Here is a 19,498-nt window from a genome sequence, read left to right on the forward strand (position 1 = left end):
TTGGTTGGTGTTAACTCTTATTGACAACATATATTAAATTGGTTCTCATATATGAAGTCTCCAAACTTCTAATAAAAATATTTAAAACACAGATCTACAACAAATTGTGTTGCAAATCAGGTTATCATTATCTTGTATAAACCATGAAAATTGGAATCATGTGAGCAGAAGGTTAGATTAATTCTCCATTCTCATTATAAGCACAGGTGTAGCACAAACACCATGTGAAATAACCAATTAAAATGAAAAAAAAAATCTGCTTTTTCATTAGCTGCCTTCACTGCATGACCAATCAGAAAATTATTTAATATTAATATTCTGCATATACCAAAAGTAATTTTCATAGTAACTAACATAGGTAAGAGAGCAAAAATGCCTCTTTATCTATGGTATTATTCAAAATCTGCATTCTCTTGAAGGGAACTCTGATAACTTTTTTCAAGTTCTTTTAAAAACATAATATTTTATGGACATATATTACTTATCTAAAAATAGGAAGAGTCTTTTTTAACAGATGAGAAGCCAAGGCTCCGAGAAATTAAGTGACTTATTTGAGGTCACATGTGACCCAAGAGATGTTAATAATTTGGCAAATGGTAGCAAGCATAGCCCACTCACCTCCACAGTGTCCTGACCAGAGCTTGGCCACTACTGTGCCAAGTCTAGAATATTCTGGACTAAATAGATATCTAAACATGAGCTGATTTTGAGCCAGTGACCACTGGCGACAACCTGACTGTTGAGTCCAGGAATAAGGATGACAACATTTTGGAGACTTGGGGATTTTGATGACTGTATTACTTGTGTATAAAGACCAAAAACAAAAAAAAATGCATAAGAAGACTCAGCAAATTGGGTTATCCACATTCCAAAGCTTGCCTCCTTCACACTCATACCTTCAGATTTCTAAAGACCAGTTTATGACCATCTCAGGTCTGAATCCATGACAGTTAACCCATGGGATTGGAAAAGTCACCTATCAGGTTCGATCATCACTTAGCTTGGTCACTGACACGAATCCCCTCTCTCTGATATCCCTACCAGGTTGATGGGTAGCCTCTGCCAGACTTTTTTTTTTTTTCTTATTCAGGTATAGTTGATTTACAATGTTGTGTTAATTTCTGCTGTACAGAAAAGTGACTCAGTTATACACATATACCCATTCTTTTTCATATTCTTTTCCATTATGGTTTATCACAGGATATTGAATATGGTTCCCTGAGCTATACAGTAGGACCTTGTTGGTTATCTATTCTATATATGCTAGTTTGCATCTGCTAACCCCAAACTCCCAGTTCACCCCTTTCCCGCTTCCCCACTCCCCAGCCCTTTCCTTGGTAACCACAAGTCTGTTCTCTGTGTGCTGAACTATTTCTAATACGGCCCTGGTCACCTTACCGGAGAGCCCACTTCCTCTCTAGACACAATAACTGTTAGAAGGTTCTGTCTTACCTGATCTAAAATTCTTTCACCAGGACAACTTCTTGGGGGTAATTTAAACAATTCCAATCTCACTTCTTCAGACAGCCTTTCAAACATTAGAACTATAGCCACTGTGCCCCACAGGCCTCCCCTCTTCTCCCTACGTTAAACATCTGTGCTTCCTAACAAATTCCTTCCAGAATGTGAGTTCTAGGATTTTGAGTCCACTCACCCCTTGGGCCACTCTCTGCTCAAAATGCTGAGTCTGTCTGCATGCCTCTGCAAGCAACACTAAATGCAGCGACTTCAGGGCTGCTCAGGTCCCCATGGAGAGAGCAAACATCTCACCCCAGCCTCTTAGTTAAGGGCCCCCAGGTACAGAATGCTAGTTGCTTCTCTTTGGGTGGCAATAACCATTTGTTGTTATTGACAACACAGATGTGGGCTACCTAAAGGATATGTATGTATAAAGGTGAGAATCCTTTAACTAAAAATTTTAAAACCTTGAAAACCTAAGGATACTTATCACTTTATCCAAACTTCTTGACCACATTAGTAGGTATACTTGGAAGTCCTCACTTTTGTAAACTTTAATTAAAAACAACATTTGTTTCAATATGATGGACATTATCATTACATGGAGGACATAGTAAACTCTCAGAGGCTACTGAATTATAATTCCTATATTTATATGAAACACATAGTATTATCTGGGGTCATGGTAGACATCTTTATCTGAAAATAACTGAATAAATAGCAAAATATTTTATTTTTAAAAACAACACCACCTTTTCAATTCTAAAACCATTCCAACATTTGACTCTCTTTGGTGTATTTTATGATTTTCCTCGACTGTCTTATAGGTACTCTCTTTGGAATTAGCTATATACAGCAAGGTCATGTGTTTAGATGGCTTGGGTTGAATTCAGATAGGAAAACATTTTCCTTCTGGGCAAAGTAATAAAATGACATACTTGCTCCTCCCACTATAAGTCAAACAGAGGTCAGTTCCCCCATCCCTGTATCTGTTTAAATAAACTGGTCCAGCTGTTTGTTTCCAAAATGCCCTTTGACCCTGTGTCTCATCCTCCCTGCTTTTGTGACAGAATGCTTTACTTTCCATTGTGGAATATTCTAAATTATCAAGAATCTTCTAAACACTAAGAACCAAAAAAAGATCTTTGGGTTTTATGTAAACTCACATGAACATATTCCCTTCTAAAACACTGTCATTTTAAGAAGCATTAGTAAAATAGTTATTTTAAACTCATATGTATGAATACATAAATATATATTAGAGCTTGAACATAAGAAGAAGCAGTATTTTTGAAGAGAAAGAAGAGGATGACAAAAATTCCAATTTGAATGTACAATAAAAAATACATTCTTCAATACCCATAAAATAGTTTAAGATGAAATATATCCATGAAATACACACAATCTTTGGAATTTTCCATATTGATAAGGTGATTTTTAAAAAGCAATGTTTAAAGATGTAAAAGAAAACTTTTAGAACTTTACATTGATGTCCAAACATTATAGTCCTTAAAATTCAGATATATAATGTCAGGAATACATAAACAGGACAGTTTGCTTTTCTTACTCATTAAAATAGTTTCACACCTTAGCTTAATAGAATGATGCTCAAATTTGCCACAGATTGGGCATTTTACAAAGTAATCCTTTTAGTTAAGTATCCTTTAAGGTTGAGAAACATCCTGTTTGCATTCCCACATTTCATCCCAAACATCAAGGTATATGTTTCTAAAAATCCTGTTTTGCTTTGAAAACAGTCTTCTTTTGTGAAGTACTAAGAACTGGACACCTTGTAGGTGGTTGAAAACTGAATTAGAGAAAGAATTCTTAAATTTCCTTTTTTCATAGAATCATGGATTAGAATTTCTTCCTGTGACCAAATGGTCTCCTTTCTCAAAACAAGAAGTTTTACAAAGGAAAGGAAGATAATGGATTGGCTTTAGAGCTTTATTCCATGTCAAAATAAACAGAGGTGTATTTCTTTTTACCTAGTTATTTGTTTAGAACTCAAGTCCTATTAAGGGGGCAGTAGGAGGCTGAAAGGGGGGAGCAAAAGTCTTAAATATCTGAGACATTGGATCATCAGACAAAGAGAACGGAAGATGGACCCTGAGTTATGCTAACAAGAAGTACAGCAGGTTTTGCTCTATTCTTTCTTGTCTCTGCCCTTAGATGTTTGTTTATTATTGGACTTTTTTCCCCCCATTCTGTTAATACCACCTCCTTTATTCTTCATCTTTGGATACCTGAATAGTTTTCTGAGCAAGATCTGGTAGAATTGCTTTCTAAAGTTGACCTTTGTCCTTTAGTTTATCCTCCACTCCCTGACCAGGTTCCTTTCCACAAAACTGGATTCTTATATTTAGTCTTCTCTTGGTGAGAACCGGAGGGGAGGCCAGATCATAGTGGACATCCTTTAGGCCCAAACATCAGGTTTATTTGCCCAGTTCCACAGGCAATTTTCCTACATGGCTTTGCCCTATTCCTATACTCTTACACCTTTGGTCCTCTGCAATACTGACAAAAGGAAGGAAAAACTACTTGCCTACTCTCAAAAAAAAAATTTTCACCTTTACTCAATTCTACTTCCCCTTCACCACCCTACTTATTTATTGATGATTAACGGAGACCATCTTTTGTTATTTTAGCATGCCACAGCTTATTCATGGAAATCAAAATAAAATTCTCACAAAATACTGTGGTTTCTAAACAACGACATGACTTTCAATCATCTCCATAGAGCTTCTTGCCAATTAGGTATAAGTGACTAGCCAGCAGAAAGGTAGGTATCCATTTAAGTATGGAGAAATGCCATTCTATAATATGTACCCTTCTTTGCTCAAGAAGCTAAAATTATTAACTATTAAGAAAAAATTTCATTAAATAACAGGATATGTTAGTAAAAATGCCTTCCATACCTATACTATCCATTAAAGAAAGTATTAATTATATCATCTTGATTAATATTTAGGTATACTTAAGAATACTTACATATATATTTAATAATAAAAATTAATACCATGCCTTCTTAAATACTGGTGATTTCTTCATGCACTGTTCTTTATTCAATTAAACATGAACAACATGCAAGTATAATATTTAATTGCTATATAATTCATTTTACTTATATTCATTGCTATAAATATTTTTAAGGGCAGAATTAAGTCTTGTAAAATAGTTTCTAATATAAATTACCATCTTGGAAAGTAGTTGCTGAATTCCAGAATTTTGTTCTTTCTTTTTCCATGAATTTTCTTATGTAGCATTTCTTTCAACTTTATCAGAATCATTTAAAGAAAACTACATATACGACTCTTTTTTTTAAAGTCAGCATTTCCTAATAACTTTAAAGACTGTTTTATAAACAAACCTTTCAGGGAATGAATTCCAGCTATCTCCCACATAACACTCTGTTCTTTTAAACAAGAATTTGACTTTAGAATCTTTTGTTGGAATTCTCTATTTTAAATTTACATTTACTTATTGGATTTAATGATCCGTAACTGGCAGGCTTTAGGGTCCAAGCCTTCCACACTCCCTTTCTTTGTGAAGTAAAATTTCATGAAACATGATTTTTAGACGCTCAAGAAAGTTGACTCAATCTCAAGTCAAACCTTATGAAATCATGTTTTTGGCACTGTCTTCTAGTTTCTCAACCTCCTCCAGGATCTGACAGTTCCAGGACTGCAATACATCATCTGTGTGTCTGGGGCTGGGGGAGGTGAATGAACGAGAGGGAAGAAGGAAGCACGTGTTTTGCTCTCCTACTCTAGAAACACAATATTGGAATTTGTTCAAATCACAATAAGCCCATCCACCAGAAGTCTGAAAAGGTTCCCCTTCTCTAGAAGTGATAGGTGTATTTGTCAAACTACTCTTTTAAAAAGCTGAAACTAAGACAGTTGAGAAAGTTAATTATATATATCATTTTCTTCCAAGCAACTAGTGAAAAAAAGAAGTTGCTAATTAGTTGAAAATTATAATGCAAAGTAAAAACAAAATCCAACTATCATTTTGGACTTTATAAGTTGAAATAGCTTGCAAATATATCATCACTTGGTTATATATTACAGAAAGTTTTCCTTGAAAGCAAATTGGAAAATGATTTTTCTTCACTCTAAAAAAAAAAAAAATAGAAGCTCAGTTTGCTAAATCCTTTAATCTGAACTGAATTCAAAGCAAGGGTGGCTCCCTTAGCGGGGGATCTCTATTTCCTTTGCTGTCTTCTAGATCACTAAAGCCTTAGGCTCCAAACTCAATGGAATGAATTGCAGGGATGTATCACTAGACCTAGCATAAGAAATATCCAATAGTTATACATATTGTAAGTATCCATATAAAGCATAGGGAACAAAATAGCATTTATAAAATATTTACTTACATGTGACATACAAGTTGCCAAATTTGATTTTGTTTAACCTAATAAATATTTTAAAAGTGGTTTACTTAGAGTATATGAAATTAGAGTGATTATTAGCACAATGTATAAGCAATAGGATAATCTAGGATAATATAGCAAAACCTCTTTTACTAACAAAAACCTAAACTGGGTATAATAATACCTTCAAAGAATAAATGTGTCTATTTATGCTGAATCATATAAATTCTCATTTTCCCATATTCACAAAAGTCAATAAAATTGCATCTTACTAAACATCACTTAAACATTACAGAATAAATACACAGTTATTTAAAACAAATCGTAATGTTCTGTCAATTTCCATTATAATAGGATAACCAGATAATTTATCATCTATGCTGGGACACTTTTAAGAGTAAAGGGACATTAAGGACTTCCTTGGTGGTCTCCTGGTTAAGAATCTGACTTCCAATGCAGGGGACATGGGTTTGATCCCACATGACTCAGGCAAACCAAATCAGAGCATCACAACTACCAAGTCCCATGCTCTAGAGCCCACACCCCACAACGAAGATCCAGCACAGCCAAAAAAGAGGAAAGAAAAGTTATTGATAATATGCTGGGCACCAGGCATAAACCATGAATGTCCCAAGGAAGCAGGGTGTATGAGTTACCCTAGTAATTAAATATTCACTTTTTTCCCAAAATAGAATTTCCCCTGAATGACTGGAACTGAAACTCTTGTGTTAGGTGACCAGCCAAGCACGCATAAGGTGTTCTAGAATCCTAGTGCCGATCTGGAGGATCTTTCAGCTCTTTCCTTCCTCTAGAATCTCTCCTTTATCTGCCTCCACACTCCAAGCCTTCACTAATTAAGAAATTTCCAGGCCTGGAGTCTCCACTCATGCTAAGGGAAGGTATATCAAAATTTAGCTTGATTTCTTTTTTCACCTGGATATAGATTAGGTTTGACCTGAATGGAGGCCTATTGTCTATTCCTTAGAATGTTCACTGTAACTTCTGTTTCAATTAGTAAAGTTTGAAACCTAAGCTTTATGTACTGTATATCAATTTGTAACCTGTAGGTCCTTATATGTCAATGGAACCACGTGAAAAGGCAAAATCTCTCAATTGAGGTATATGACAACATCTTTCAAATGAGGACAATAAAACCAACAAAATGACCTCCTCATGGAACTTGTCAAATCTTTGAAAAATGCTTATGGTCATCAAAGTCACACTGAGGAAAGTTCAGAGAATGTACATTTCACTTCTGAGCTGCCGTCCTTTCCTTTGAACACCACTGCTCCTAATTATCACAGTCAAAACACTGGCCAAGGGCAGGAAGAGTGAGAACAGTGTCCAGTGGAAAGCGCATGAGAACTGAGTAGGAAAACTGCCACTTCCTGGTTCTGAGATTATAGCAGTATTTAGGTGCTGGAACTGTGATGACCAAATGGGTGAATGTTTATGAAAAGTGCTTTGCCAACTGTAAAACCTAAGACAGGTTTGCTGAGGATACTGTCATTATGATTCTCAAAAGTATCTAATGGTACAAAAGCTTATAAACAAATTCTTAGGCCAGCAAAAGACAGAAACAACCCAAATGTCCATCCACGAATGAACTAATAAAGAAAGCGTGGTACAGCACTGTTTATAATAGCCAGGACATGGAAGCAACCTAGATGCCCATCAGCAGATGAATGGATAAGGAAGCTGTGGTACATATACACCATGGAATATTACTCAGCCGTTAAAAAGAATTCATTTGAATCAGTCCTAATGAGATGGATGAAACTGGAACCCCTTATACAGAGTGAAGTAAGCCAGAAAGATAAAGAACATTACAGCATACTAACACATATATATGGAATTTAGTAAGATGGTAACGATAACCCTATATGCAAAATGGAAAAAGAGACACAGAAATACAGAACAGACTTTTGAACTCTGTGGGAGAATGTGAGGGTGGGATATTTCAAAAGAACAGCATGTATACTATTTATGGTGAAACAGATCACCAGCCCAGGTGGGATGCATGAGACAAGTGCTCGGGCCTGGTGCACTGGGAAGTCCCAGAGGAATCGTGTGGAGAGGGAGGTGGGAGGCGGGATCAGGATGGGGAATACGTGTAAATCTATGGCTGATTCATATCAATGTATGACCAAAAAAAAATAAATTAAAAAAAAAAATAAAGCAGAGGAGGAAAGAATAAAAAAAAAAAAAAAGAAAGCGTGGTATATCCATACCATGAAACATTATTCAGTCAAAAAGAGGAATAAAGTATGGCAAATGCTTCAAAGTAAATGAAACTTGAAAATGTAATGCTAAGTGAAGGAAACCAGTCATAAAAGACCAGAGATATCATGATCACATTTATATGAACTGTCCAGAACAGGCAATCCAGGGATGGAGGAGTCTGGCGGGCTACAGTCCATGGGGTCATGAGAGTAGGACACAATTTAGTGACTAAACCACCATAGATACAGAAAGTAGATCTGTGGCAGAGTTGGGGATGGAAGTAGGGAGAGTGAGGGGTAGAGGGTTTCTTTTTGAGGTGGTGAAATTGTTCTCAAATGGACTCTGGGGATGGTTGCACATATCTGTGACTATACTTAAAATCACTGAACCACTTTAAATGAGTAAATTGCATAGTATGTGAATTATATCTCAATAAAGCTCTTAAAAATACATAATGGGACTTCCCTCATGGCTCAGGGGTAAAGAATCCATCTGCCAATGCAGGGGACACTGGTTCAATCCCTGATCTGGGAAGATCCCACATGCCACAGGACAACTGAGCCCTGTTCCACAACTACTGAACCCATGTACTGTAACTACTGAAGCCCATGTACCTGGAGCCCATGCTCTGCACTAAGAGAAATTACCTCAGTGAGAAGGCTGCGGTTCAAAACTAAAGAGTAGTCTCTGTTCGCTGCAACTAGAGAAAGGCCGTGCACAGTAACGAAGACCCCACACAGCCAAAAAAAAAAAAAAATCAACTAATTAAAAACAAAAATACATAATGGTGGACTGCAAGAGACACTGAACCAGGAGTCAGCACCCTCCTCACCTCTAATTAAGAATGTAACATCGTAAGGCCCTGAGCCTCATCTGTGAAAGGATGCTACAATCCTACCCAGGACTTGGACTCTGTTGTTCTGTTGCAGTGTTTCTAAAATTTTAATCTGTGCTCCCTTTGATAAACTTCAAAATCTCCTATCTCTTTGTTAACTTACTATTTCAGGAGAAATAGCATGACAAAAATCAAGTTAATTCTCAAGATGCTTTTTTATACTACATTCACTCAGAAGGATTCTGATCTGTCTTTTCTGGCCACTCCCTTCAGCTGCTACCTGGCCTTGAGGATGGGAACCCTAGCCATAACCCATCACACTGTCCTGTCTGTACACAATCCTGCCAGGTGACCAGCCGTGGGGGCTGAGACCTGACATCTTTGAATCCATACAATTCTTTCCATTAGCTTTACAACATTCCCTACTCCCTACCCTGTCCAAGTAAGTATGAATTCTGACTCAAACTAGGGATCAAGTAAAGTCAACTGTAGCAGATGTTCTAGTGATACAGGCCAACAAAACCCTTCAACTAGACAAAAACCCTCAAAACTATTGGTTTACATTCAAATCAGCATCCTAAAGTAGAACATACTGGAAACTTAAAGATATACGTTTTTAATCATGGTGCATTTAATTCCATCGTTTGGCAGTATATTATTCTTGAAAAATAGTGACCAAATCAATAGAATGCCAGACATCTCCCATGACAGGAAGTACATTTTTGAGCTAAGTTACCTTTGGAATCCAAGACCAATAATTCCCATGGGCCTGAAAGAGTTAATGTATTTGCAAAAGGAAGTACGTTTTTCCTTCTTCAGTGATGGGATCTAATCTTACGAGGCATTAGGTCCTTCAACCACACTGGTTAAGAGGGTAAAAGGGAAAAGGAGTTCTCAAAGATGGGAACAGATTAAGGTATTTTTGCTTATTTGTTATTGTTCAGGGGTCTAGAGCCCAACAGAATTCATTATTTCACACATTAATGGGTCAGGCTTAAAGACCTCATAAGAATGGAAATAAAATCAGGAGGAAAATACCGAAACACCATGAGGGCATGAAGTGGGACAGTCCTGTATTTGCCAAAGTTACAAACATCCATGTGGTTGGCGTGTTTTTGTTAGATTTTTTTTAATGTTCTCTTGCCCCTTAAAAATTAAAAAAAGAAAAAAGAAAAAAAAAAAAAAAACCCTAAGTGTCTACCACAAAGCTCCAGGCATTTGCCCATCAGAGCCATGCAGATCCAAGACCACATTTGCCCTCAGAAACACTTTCTGTCCCTACACCCCTGCCTCCTCTCCATTTTTGAGAAAACTGTCTTATTTAACAAGGAGGCAACATTTGCCCCATTTTTTACTGTTTCAGGCTGCCTCTTTAACCACTCAGAAATGCTGTTTGTTTTATGTAGGTGCAGCCTGAAGCCAGAGGGTGATGTAAGTGCGAGGGGAGAGGGGGTCTTCTCTGTGGGCACAGCTCCGGGGCCCAGTGCTCAATGGTTAATCACCCAACACCAGCCCCGGCAACTGTTGACACACAATAGGTGGAGATCAGGTCTGTGCAAGCAGAAAATACCAGAAAGGCAAACTATATGTAAACACACTTAAGACAGATTTGACAAGAATAGACCTCAACCTGACTTGCTAGGAAACTCCTCAAGCTGGGAACTTCAGTTCCTCTACTGCAGAGGCTTCCCCGGACAAAGTTTCCTTTGAGAAGACAAAGAGTAACATTTTCAAAACTAAAAGAAGTTTACAGAAGTCAGCGGAGACATGTGTCCCCTTGATTCACACGGTGTGCGTTTTGAATCTGCTCCTATATGCAGGATTTATGTAATGTAATACAGTTCTTGCAAGTACTTCTGGAGCAGAGCCAAATGAGAGAAAGCGAGAGAGGGAGAGAAAGAGAGAGAAAGGGAGGGAGAGAGGGAGGAAAAACCAGCATGTGCAAACAACCACAATTCAAAAAGTTATTTCTCTTGACCTATAAAACTCATGCAAAGAAGCAAATGGATAATGCTTAAACAGTCTTTTAATCTTATCTAACTGACAACTGACAACCCATTACTTATAGATTATTAACGCACCCACTAAAAAGTTTGTCATGTACAAAATCACTAGAGAAAAAAGATTGAATGCCTGAGGAAAAAACAAATTTTACTGTACAATAACTTCAGAAATTCCAAGCCTATTATCTGTCATGCCCTTCACAGACTCAGAGCACACTGCTAAAAACAACTGATTTATCTTTATTATGAATCCAAAAGTGACAGAACGCATGTTTTCTATGTCTTGCGATAATGTTTAATTTCATCTAGTTTTTAAGGGCTAGCTTTGCTTATTTAAGATGAAGAAAAGTAACAACTTTTTAAATGAATAGTCCTTTTTGTGTTTATCAAAGGCCCTGTTGTGTTTTTTTTTTTTTCACTTCTAATGTAAAAACGGGAATCAAAATCAGTTTCACAACATTCACCTTGCTTCCGTTCACGTTTACACTGTCTAGAATATTACGGCTAGAAGAGGCTTGGAGTCCCACCAATTCCTCAGCCCTACCCATCCATTTAAGGCAGAGGAAGCTGTTGCCCAGGGAGACAAAGGGAGTTGATCAAGGACATGCATCTAATTGGTGAGGAGTGGGGACAACAGATGACATGTTTGGACTCCAAATGTTCTTTCCCCTGCGTATTCCCTTCCCTGACTCCCTCTATGTAAATGGTGTGTTGTCATGAGGCTTTCATGGGAATTTGTCCCTTGTGTGTTAGTTGCTCAGTCGTGTCTGACTTTTTGAGACCCCAGGGACTGTAGCCCGCCAGGCTCCTCTGTCCATGGGATTCTCCAGGCAAGAATACTGGAAGGGTTGCCATTTCCTCCTCCAGGGCAACTTCCCGACCCAGGGATCGAATCCAGGTCTTCTGCATTGCAGGCAGACTCTTTACCATCTGAGCCACCCTTAGCCACCTGTGGATGCTGGAGCTTTTCTCCTTGACCAGGGTGCCTCTCAGCCCCTCATTTCGCACACTCTCTGCAAGGGAGTCAGCTCTGAGCACAGTGCTCGATGGTTAATCACCCAATGGTTAATCACCCTCTGCTGGCTGGGTGACACCTCAGGAGCTCCTGCTTAACGAGGACTTGCACCAAGTCCTGCTGACCTCCACACCATGTTCAAGGTCAAGCACCAGGCCACTGGTTTCACTGCCTTGAAAGGGATGCCGAGGAACACTGGGTTCATGATGGAATCCATCTCCCAGCTCACACTTCTCTGTGCCTTGCTTGAACCCCAACCCTAAGTGGTCCCGAAAGCATCCTCAGGTCATACCAACTCTAAGCTCCAGACGTCACGCTCTTGTCCTGAAAAGCTCAGAGACTGGCTTTGAATGTTGGTTGGAAGAGAAACGGCAGATACACAAAATAGTGTTTGGACCTTCTAATCCATCTTCCCACAGCCCACCCCTTCCTGTTTCTCTTCTCACCTAGACTCAGGTCCTAGTCTGGTGGAAGGGGCAGGGTTTTTCCATCTGGTGCAGTGGGCCGACACCTACCCCTTCATGAGGAGTTTCCATTTTTCCTAGTATTAACCATCTGATTGAACACAGCGGGGGAAACCTCTGAGTAAACTAAGGAGTAAAACCTATAACAAAGTATATTTCACAGACTTCAGAGTCATTGTCAAAGAGGCTTGTTTGCTGGAAATTTTTTAAAATCTGCAGACAAAAGCAGCATCTCCATTGAACTCCTAAGACTCTCTGACATGACAATACCTGAAGGTTTCAAAATTCACAGCTCTTTTCCCTGCGAGCTATTTGCTCAGCTTTCCTAAATAATACCCTGCCTGCCTGGCGCCTCGCCAGCTCTGTCTGAGGCACTATACAAGCTAACATTTTTTGACTGATTTCAATATTTTCTCATGAGCAACTAGACAGTATTTTATCTAGTGAGTATTACATTGCTCTAATCTAAGCCCAGAGTAAGCTCCTGTAAAGGTAGTATTATTAGAATTGACACTCAAGGTGAAAAACATAGCAATTACCTATGGCTTGGAGAACAACAACCCATTCTGAGAGATGCTGGAGAGCCGTTCTATTTGTTTCCTTCTCTTCCTCCTTCTTTTAAAAAATACTGCACCTGTTACTCCATTGATCAATTAGGAAGTCTACCTTAAATGTAGGTTACACTTAAATTCTCAAGGGAAGAAGTTAGACCACCTGCTTAATAAAATTACCTCTTATGTGTGAAGTGGTTCCATCCCTAGGTGATTCCTAGGCAAGGAAAATCACTGTATACTCTGCACTTTCATTTTGTAGTGAATAGGAAACAAATGACCTAGCACTCCTTGCTTGGTGCACTCTTTTTTCTTTTTACATCTGTTTTCCTTGCTTTTGTGTCATGCCTCTGTTTAGTTTTATTGACAAAACAATCTGTGCCTAATGTTTAAACAACATCTGTAAAATGTATTATTAAATTATGTTGGAAGAAAAAGCAGAGCAATTCTATGAAACCCTGTGACCCCCTATTGATTTTTAGATCTCAGAAGTTGAAAGGATAATTTGTGAATGTTTTAACATTTACATCTACACAGGTACCTATATTTATAGAATCTTTGATTACTTATAAAAGTATTTGCTACATTATTATCATAACTCAAAAAGAAACTTGACCTTTTACAGTTGAATCTGTTTATTATAATAAGAGTGATCCTATTAAAAAAATAAGTTTAAATTTCATTTTTCCCTACCAATTGCAGAAACCTCCAAAGATAACATACTTCCCCCACCACTGGTAATCAATGGGAAGTGATGCCTGAATGCTTTATAGTTTTGATGACAATGCAAGAAGAAACTAGGAAAATCTGGTATGTGTACTAAATCTGAGAACTTGAAGAGCTATGATGGTTCCATAAAGTGTCACCTTGGAGTTCCCATGTTTCCTGAAATCTTAGGCACTCTATTGATGGAGAGGGAGTCTTCTGTCCACATCAATGCTGTATTTCACATTAACTATGTATTTTGCACCTAAAACCCATTGCCCTCTGAGAGACATCAGAGTAATCATGGAACATGAGGGGAAACAGTGGAAACAGTGGCTGACTTTATTTTTGGGGGCTCCAAAATCACTGCAGATGGTGATTGCAACCATGAAGTTAAAAGACACTTACTTCTTAGAAGGAAAGTTATGACCAACCTAGACAGCATATTAAAAAGCAGACACATTACTTTGTCAACAAAAGGTCTGTCTAGTCAAGGCTATGGTTTTTCCAGTGGTCATGTATAGATGTGAGAGTTGGACTATAAAGAAAGCTGAGTGCAGAAGAATTGACGCTTCTGAACTATGGTGTTGGAGAAGACTCTTGAGAGTCCCTTGGACTGCAAGGAGATCCAACCAGTCCATCCTAAAGGAGATCAGTCCTGGGTGTTCATTGCAGGGACTGATGTTGAAGCTGAAACTCAAATACTTTGGCCACCTGATGCAAAGAGTTGACTCATTGGAAAAGACCCTGATGCTGGGAGGGATTTGGGGACAGGAGGAGAAGGGGACGACAGAGGATGAGATGGTTGGACGGCATCACCGACTCAATGGACATGGGTTAGGGTGGACATGAGTTAGTTGGTGATGGACAGGGAGGCCTGGCGTGCTGCGGTTCATGGGGTCACAAAGAGTCAGACACGACTGAGCAACTGAACTGAAATGAACTGAATGGGAAAGTGTGAAGATGAGAAGGGGTAAACAAAGACAATGTAACATTTATTCAGTACATTCTAGGCTAGAACTCCGCTTAGGCAGGAGGCATCTAAGGCATGCAGCAAGTAAGACAGAATTGCAGGCACAAGTTTTAATCATATGGAATTCCCAAGTCTGCAACATGACTGTGAAAACATATAAGGGAGCCTTTATTTGACCATTCTACACTCATATTTTCAATATAAAAGGATAAAGCTGGTGTATTCAGGAGAGAGAAAAACCTAGTATTGACATTGTGCATATGTGTGTTTGTTTTCTTCAAAGTTCTACCTTCATATGAAAAGGTCTACATAACCACCTAATCTAAAAATTTAAGAAGTTCCACTTAAATGACAGTCAACATATCAGTAATAGTTTTGCTGCTATAACTGAAGTATTTATTGCAACCACAACAACAATGAAAAAAGAAAAAGACAAAGGCATCAAATGCTATTATTTATCATTTTGGGCTCAAAACATAATTGGGAGTGAGAAAGCAAAGGAAGAAGATACATACATTTATAGCACACATTATTAATATATTTTTAAAATTATTATGCTTTAAGTCAAAGTCTACCAAAGCATGCTAATAGATAGAAATATTTAGGCAATTAGCTATGGAGGTTGATTTTTTAAAAAAAAAAACATGCGGTTACCTCAAATAGTTGGATAATTTAGGTAAAATATTTTTACCCAAATTATTTGCATAATTGCCTCAATTCTCAAAAAATGTCTTGGCATAGATTTTTGCTACAATGTCTCATCTAATAAATGTCACATTCCATCCCAGAGCCCAATTCCTACAAAACGCTAGTACCCACCATTTTACGATGTCTCCTCTCTGTTTGAACTCTGATACATAGACCAAACATACAAGTTAAAAGTTATTTCTTTTCATTCAAATTTTCTCTTAATGAATCAAGAGATTCTTGTTGTTTTACATTTAAATTCTCCCTGTGATCCCCTCTCCCCACCAAATCCCATCTGCTTTGTCCTTAGTCAGCCAAGGCAGGTAGTATATATTACTTATGTCAATTAAAAAGGCATAAAATTAGTTCAGCGAGGGAATGAAAGAATCATTACAACACATCAGACTTTTCTCATCTCATTTTTCTGTCAAAATCTAACTTCAAGCTGCATCGGCCAGGGTTTCTATGACAAGCTAACAACTCGACATGAGTTTATATTTTTCACATTCATATTGTGTATTTCAATACATTATGTTGCTGCCAATAACTATGACTGATCTACACCCAACCTGCCCTTCAGCATTTTATTAAATCTCTTCAACAGTGACTCATAGTTCATACAAAATGTACATGTGTGTTAACAAGTCTTAAAAAATCCAAAAAGGAAGACACACAATTTTAAATGTTGTGCCTAAATGAAGTGAAGGGGAAACGCTAAAATACTTATGAAGTGGTTTTTTTTTTTTAATTATTATTTCCAGACTGAAGTAATGTGGGCTTGATGTTCAATACAGGAAAAGTATTTACAGGTTCTCAAAAAAACTTCGTATAATTTTTTCATTACGATCAAGAAAAATGAACTCCACTTAGGAGTTGTGCTGTTTCATCTTCAAGTCTGCCATCATCATTTAAGATTGTCTCGCATCTTGGGTTTCAATACAGTGCCATCTGGGTTTTCCCCATTTTTGCCTCATATTTCCAACTCAAAGTCCAGAGAAAAAGAAATCAGTTATCAGTTCCTTAAAAGGAGAAGGTTTGGATGAAAGGTAATACACCGTTAAAAACTCAAATCAAACATGGGAATGTCATTTTTCACCGAATTTAAGAGAAACAACTTCTCTTACAACTTGCAGCTACTGGAGGGGAATTTCCCTACCACAGCGGCCCTCAGTCTTTTGGTCACCAGGGACCCGTTTGGAGGAAGACAATTTTCCACAGACTGGTCGGCAGGGGTGGTTTCAGGATGACTCAAGCACAGTCGGGTTTGAGCTCCCATGAGAATCTTGAACTCAGGTGGTAATGCGAGAGATGGGGAGCGGCTGTAAATGCAGACGAACAGCTTGGCTCACTCACCCATCTCTCACTTGCTGCTGCGCAGTTTGGTTCCTAACAGAGGTTTAGGATCCTTCGTCCACCACAAAGCTATTGTAGAGTTGAAACAGTTGCCAAATGCGAAGCAATGAAGTGCCAGCAGAGGTCACTTCTAACTTCATTCAGAAGCAGGGAGCACATGCACATTGTATGGTGCCAGGTGAGAAGAGAATTGAATTTACATCCCAGGTTATAAGGAAAAGTGATTTTCAAGTTATGTGCCTGTGCAGAATTGAATACCACAGTGAAGTTTAGGGTAGAGTCTGCATCTATGTTGAAAAATTATTATCTGGTACATATGATAACTTTTTAAAGTCCTTATTTTTCCCTCTTAATTGTAAAACCAAGGAAGTCTGACTGTGACTACCGTGCAGAGAATCTATGAAAAGACAACTGTGTCTGGCTCCGTGCCACAGGAATGTCTGCCTGCCCTAGCACCCAGAGGAAATATCCCATAGGCTGTCTACCTGTAACAAGCAGCTTGTATTGGAATCTGTTCTCTGGTAACAATGTTTGTGGATAGAGTTTTCTAGCAACACTGAAGAGGAAGAGAGATGGCGTGTTTGATAGCTCACCTGAATGGGCAGCATGTTGCCTTCCTTAATGAGAGTTGGCCCAGCCACTCCTTGGCCCTCAAAGGAGATCATTTCCCAGAGAAATAAATCTTTGTACAGCCTCCATTGTATTCTAATTGCCTCCCCATCAGTTTAACTTTAAAAATATGTAGGAATTTAGGCACGCATGCAAAATGGATGGTCTGCCCTATAATACTGTCCAGAACAATTTCAAAGACAGAGTTCAAGTATAAAGTATCAAGAATCTTGAAAAGTAAGATACAGCTGCAGGTAAAAAGAGGCAAACAAAAAACCCACAGCAGCCACAAGACTCCCAGTAACATGCTCAGGTATAGTATGTCTTCTGTTGGTTCCTGATCCACTTGACTAGAAGGGCTGCAAAAATTGATCTCCCAAGGCTGCCATAAGGTCATAGAAATTGATAACCCTTACAAGCAATGCTTATATGGGTCTGTCTGTGTCTTGAAGATAGTGCACTTTGTAAATTAATCCTCCAAAGGCAAATATATTGTAAGTAGCTTGTTATCTCTAAAATACTAAATTGAAGAATACATGGGATTATATTGACAGAAATTACATTTTCTGTAATGGGGCTTAATATATCTGAAATCTCTCCCAAAGGCTCCCAGGCTCTCTAACAGAGAAGAGTCTGTTAATGTAGGTGCAATGGACATCAAGAACAAATTTATTCACCAAAATGGATTAGGCCATGTAATCAGAGATTCTGTAATATTAATCTTTGACACTTATTGAGCAGAAAGAAACACTTCTGTCTGCAGACTGGCATTCTCAGTTCTCCTTTTTCCCCAATCAGGCTTTGGGCCTTTTCTGGATTTTACTTCAAAGAGGATAAGGTTTCCCCATCATAAACACTAATCTAAAAATATTGGGACAATTAATTAGATACACTTAGTTTTAAAGGAGATCAGATTTCGATACCCTTCAAATATGACACTAGCTCTGGGTGATTATATGAACCTGGCTTTCAGCACACTCACAAAGGATAATAAATCATATTTCCTCAAAGGCTATTTGCCACACTGCTATACATTAAGTCAGAAAATTGTTGGCTATCCTTGGTACATAATCTCAGCTTCTCTCCCAAATCAGGAATTTACACATTTACTTAGAAACAATACTACACAGCCCTGAGATACATCAAGTTTTGAATAGCTTCAAAGTAGAAACACGTTTTTTTTTTCTTTTTTCCATAGGGAGATAAGAGGGATGGAGTGTCCATCCTGGAATGCACAGCCTAACAAATTCTCAGTGAGCTTAGTTATTCAGCGAATTTAAAATCTAACAGATGTGACAGTGAAGTTTCTTGTTTCATAGAAACAAGGGTATTACTCTTTCTATTGATCATCCTTAAAGATTAAAAAAAAAAGAAAACCCCATGAGACATTTACAGAGCCACAGCTAAATGAATTAAACACTTATTTTTACTATGCCTAAAATTTGTCAATTTATAAAGGAGGTGCAAAACAATATGGAGTTTTCTTTCCTAATCGAGTAAGTGCTCCGGCTCATCAGTCGGCCCTGTGTTCTCACCTTTGGATCAACTAGCCACCAGGGAAAACTGGGTGTGTCTTCTTAATGCAAAACAAGAGCTGCAGGTTGCCCGAGGGGGGAGCAAACACGAAGCCAAATCACTTACCAATTGTTCACTTGAAGGATGGTGAGTCCCGTGTCCTGTGCCAACTGCTTTTTCTGTTCTTCAGAAGGGTAAGGGTGCTGAAAGAGGACAGAAAGGATGGGTGTGTACCTGTATGCTCTGAACACACAACGTGCACGTCAAAACAGGTGCAACGCTAGGTGCAAGGGATTCAATAGTAAACACATGCTCTGTTAAAAAAAAAAAAGTGTACATCAGGCAATTTGAGGCGATTTTGTCAATAACTTAAATGTCTGCTGAGGTCTATAATTAAAGGTAAAAATGCTGAGGTGTGTCACTCTTATTAATGGAATACTACATCATCTAATTAATGGCAGTAAAAGACAAGCCAATTACAAAGATTAGTGAAGTGTATAAATAGCTACTTAGGATACTTGCAGAACCTTGATACTGAGTTTATTCTTTAACAGGTTTATTTGTTACAAACACAGAAAGTTCAATAGGATCTTCCTTGTATTTTATAGGATTAAAATAACAAATCCTTTTTGACCATACAAAAATGTACCACCTTGACATAATATTTTTCTAGAATCACAGATTTCTAAAGCTGACCATTTGACCAACAAGCTCAGCCCAGGCCCCCAG

At 38.1% G+C, this 19,498-nt stretch overlaps 1 protein-coding gene across 4 annotated transcripts in view; it reads right to left on the minus strand.

Annotated features, from left to right (window-relative positions):
- Positions 1 to 19,498, minus strand: part of MEIS1 (Meis homeobox 1) — a 142,717-nt gene that overhangs the window by 7,068 nt on the left and 116,151 nt on the right. For all 4 annotated transcript variants that reach the window (XM_043917634.1, XM_043917633.1, XM_043917636.1 and 1 more), the window contains exon 9: positions 18,896 to 18,972. In XM_043917634.1, the coding sequence (XP_043773569.1) occupies positions 18,896 to 18,972 (77 nt within the window). The remainder of the gene's footprint in view (positions 1 to 18,895; positions 18,973 to 19,498) is intronic.

Source organism: Cervus elaphus, chromosome 11, assembly GCF_910594005.1.
Source record: "Cervus elaphus chromosome 11, mCerEla1.1, whole genome shotgun sequence".
Classification (NCBI taxonomy): domain Eukaryota; kingdom Metazoa; phylum Chordata; class Mammalia; order Artiodactyla; family Cervidae; genus Cervus; species Cervus elaphus.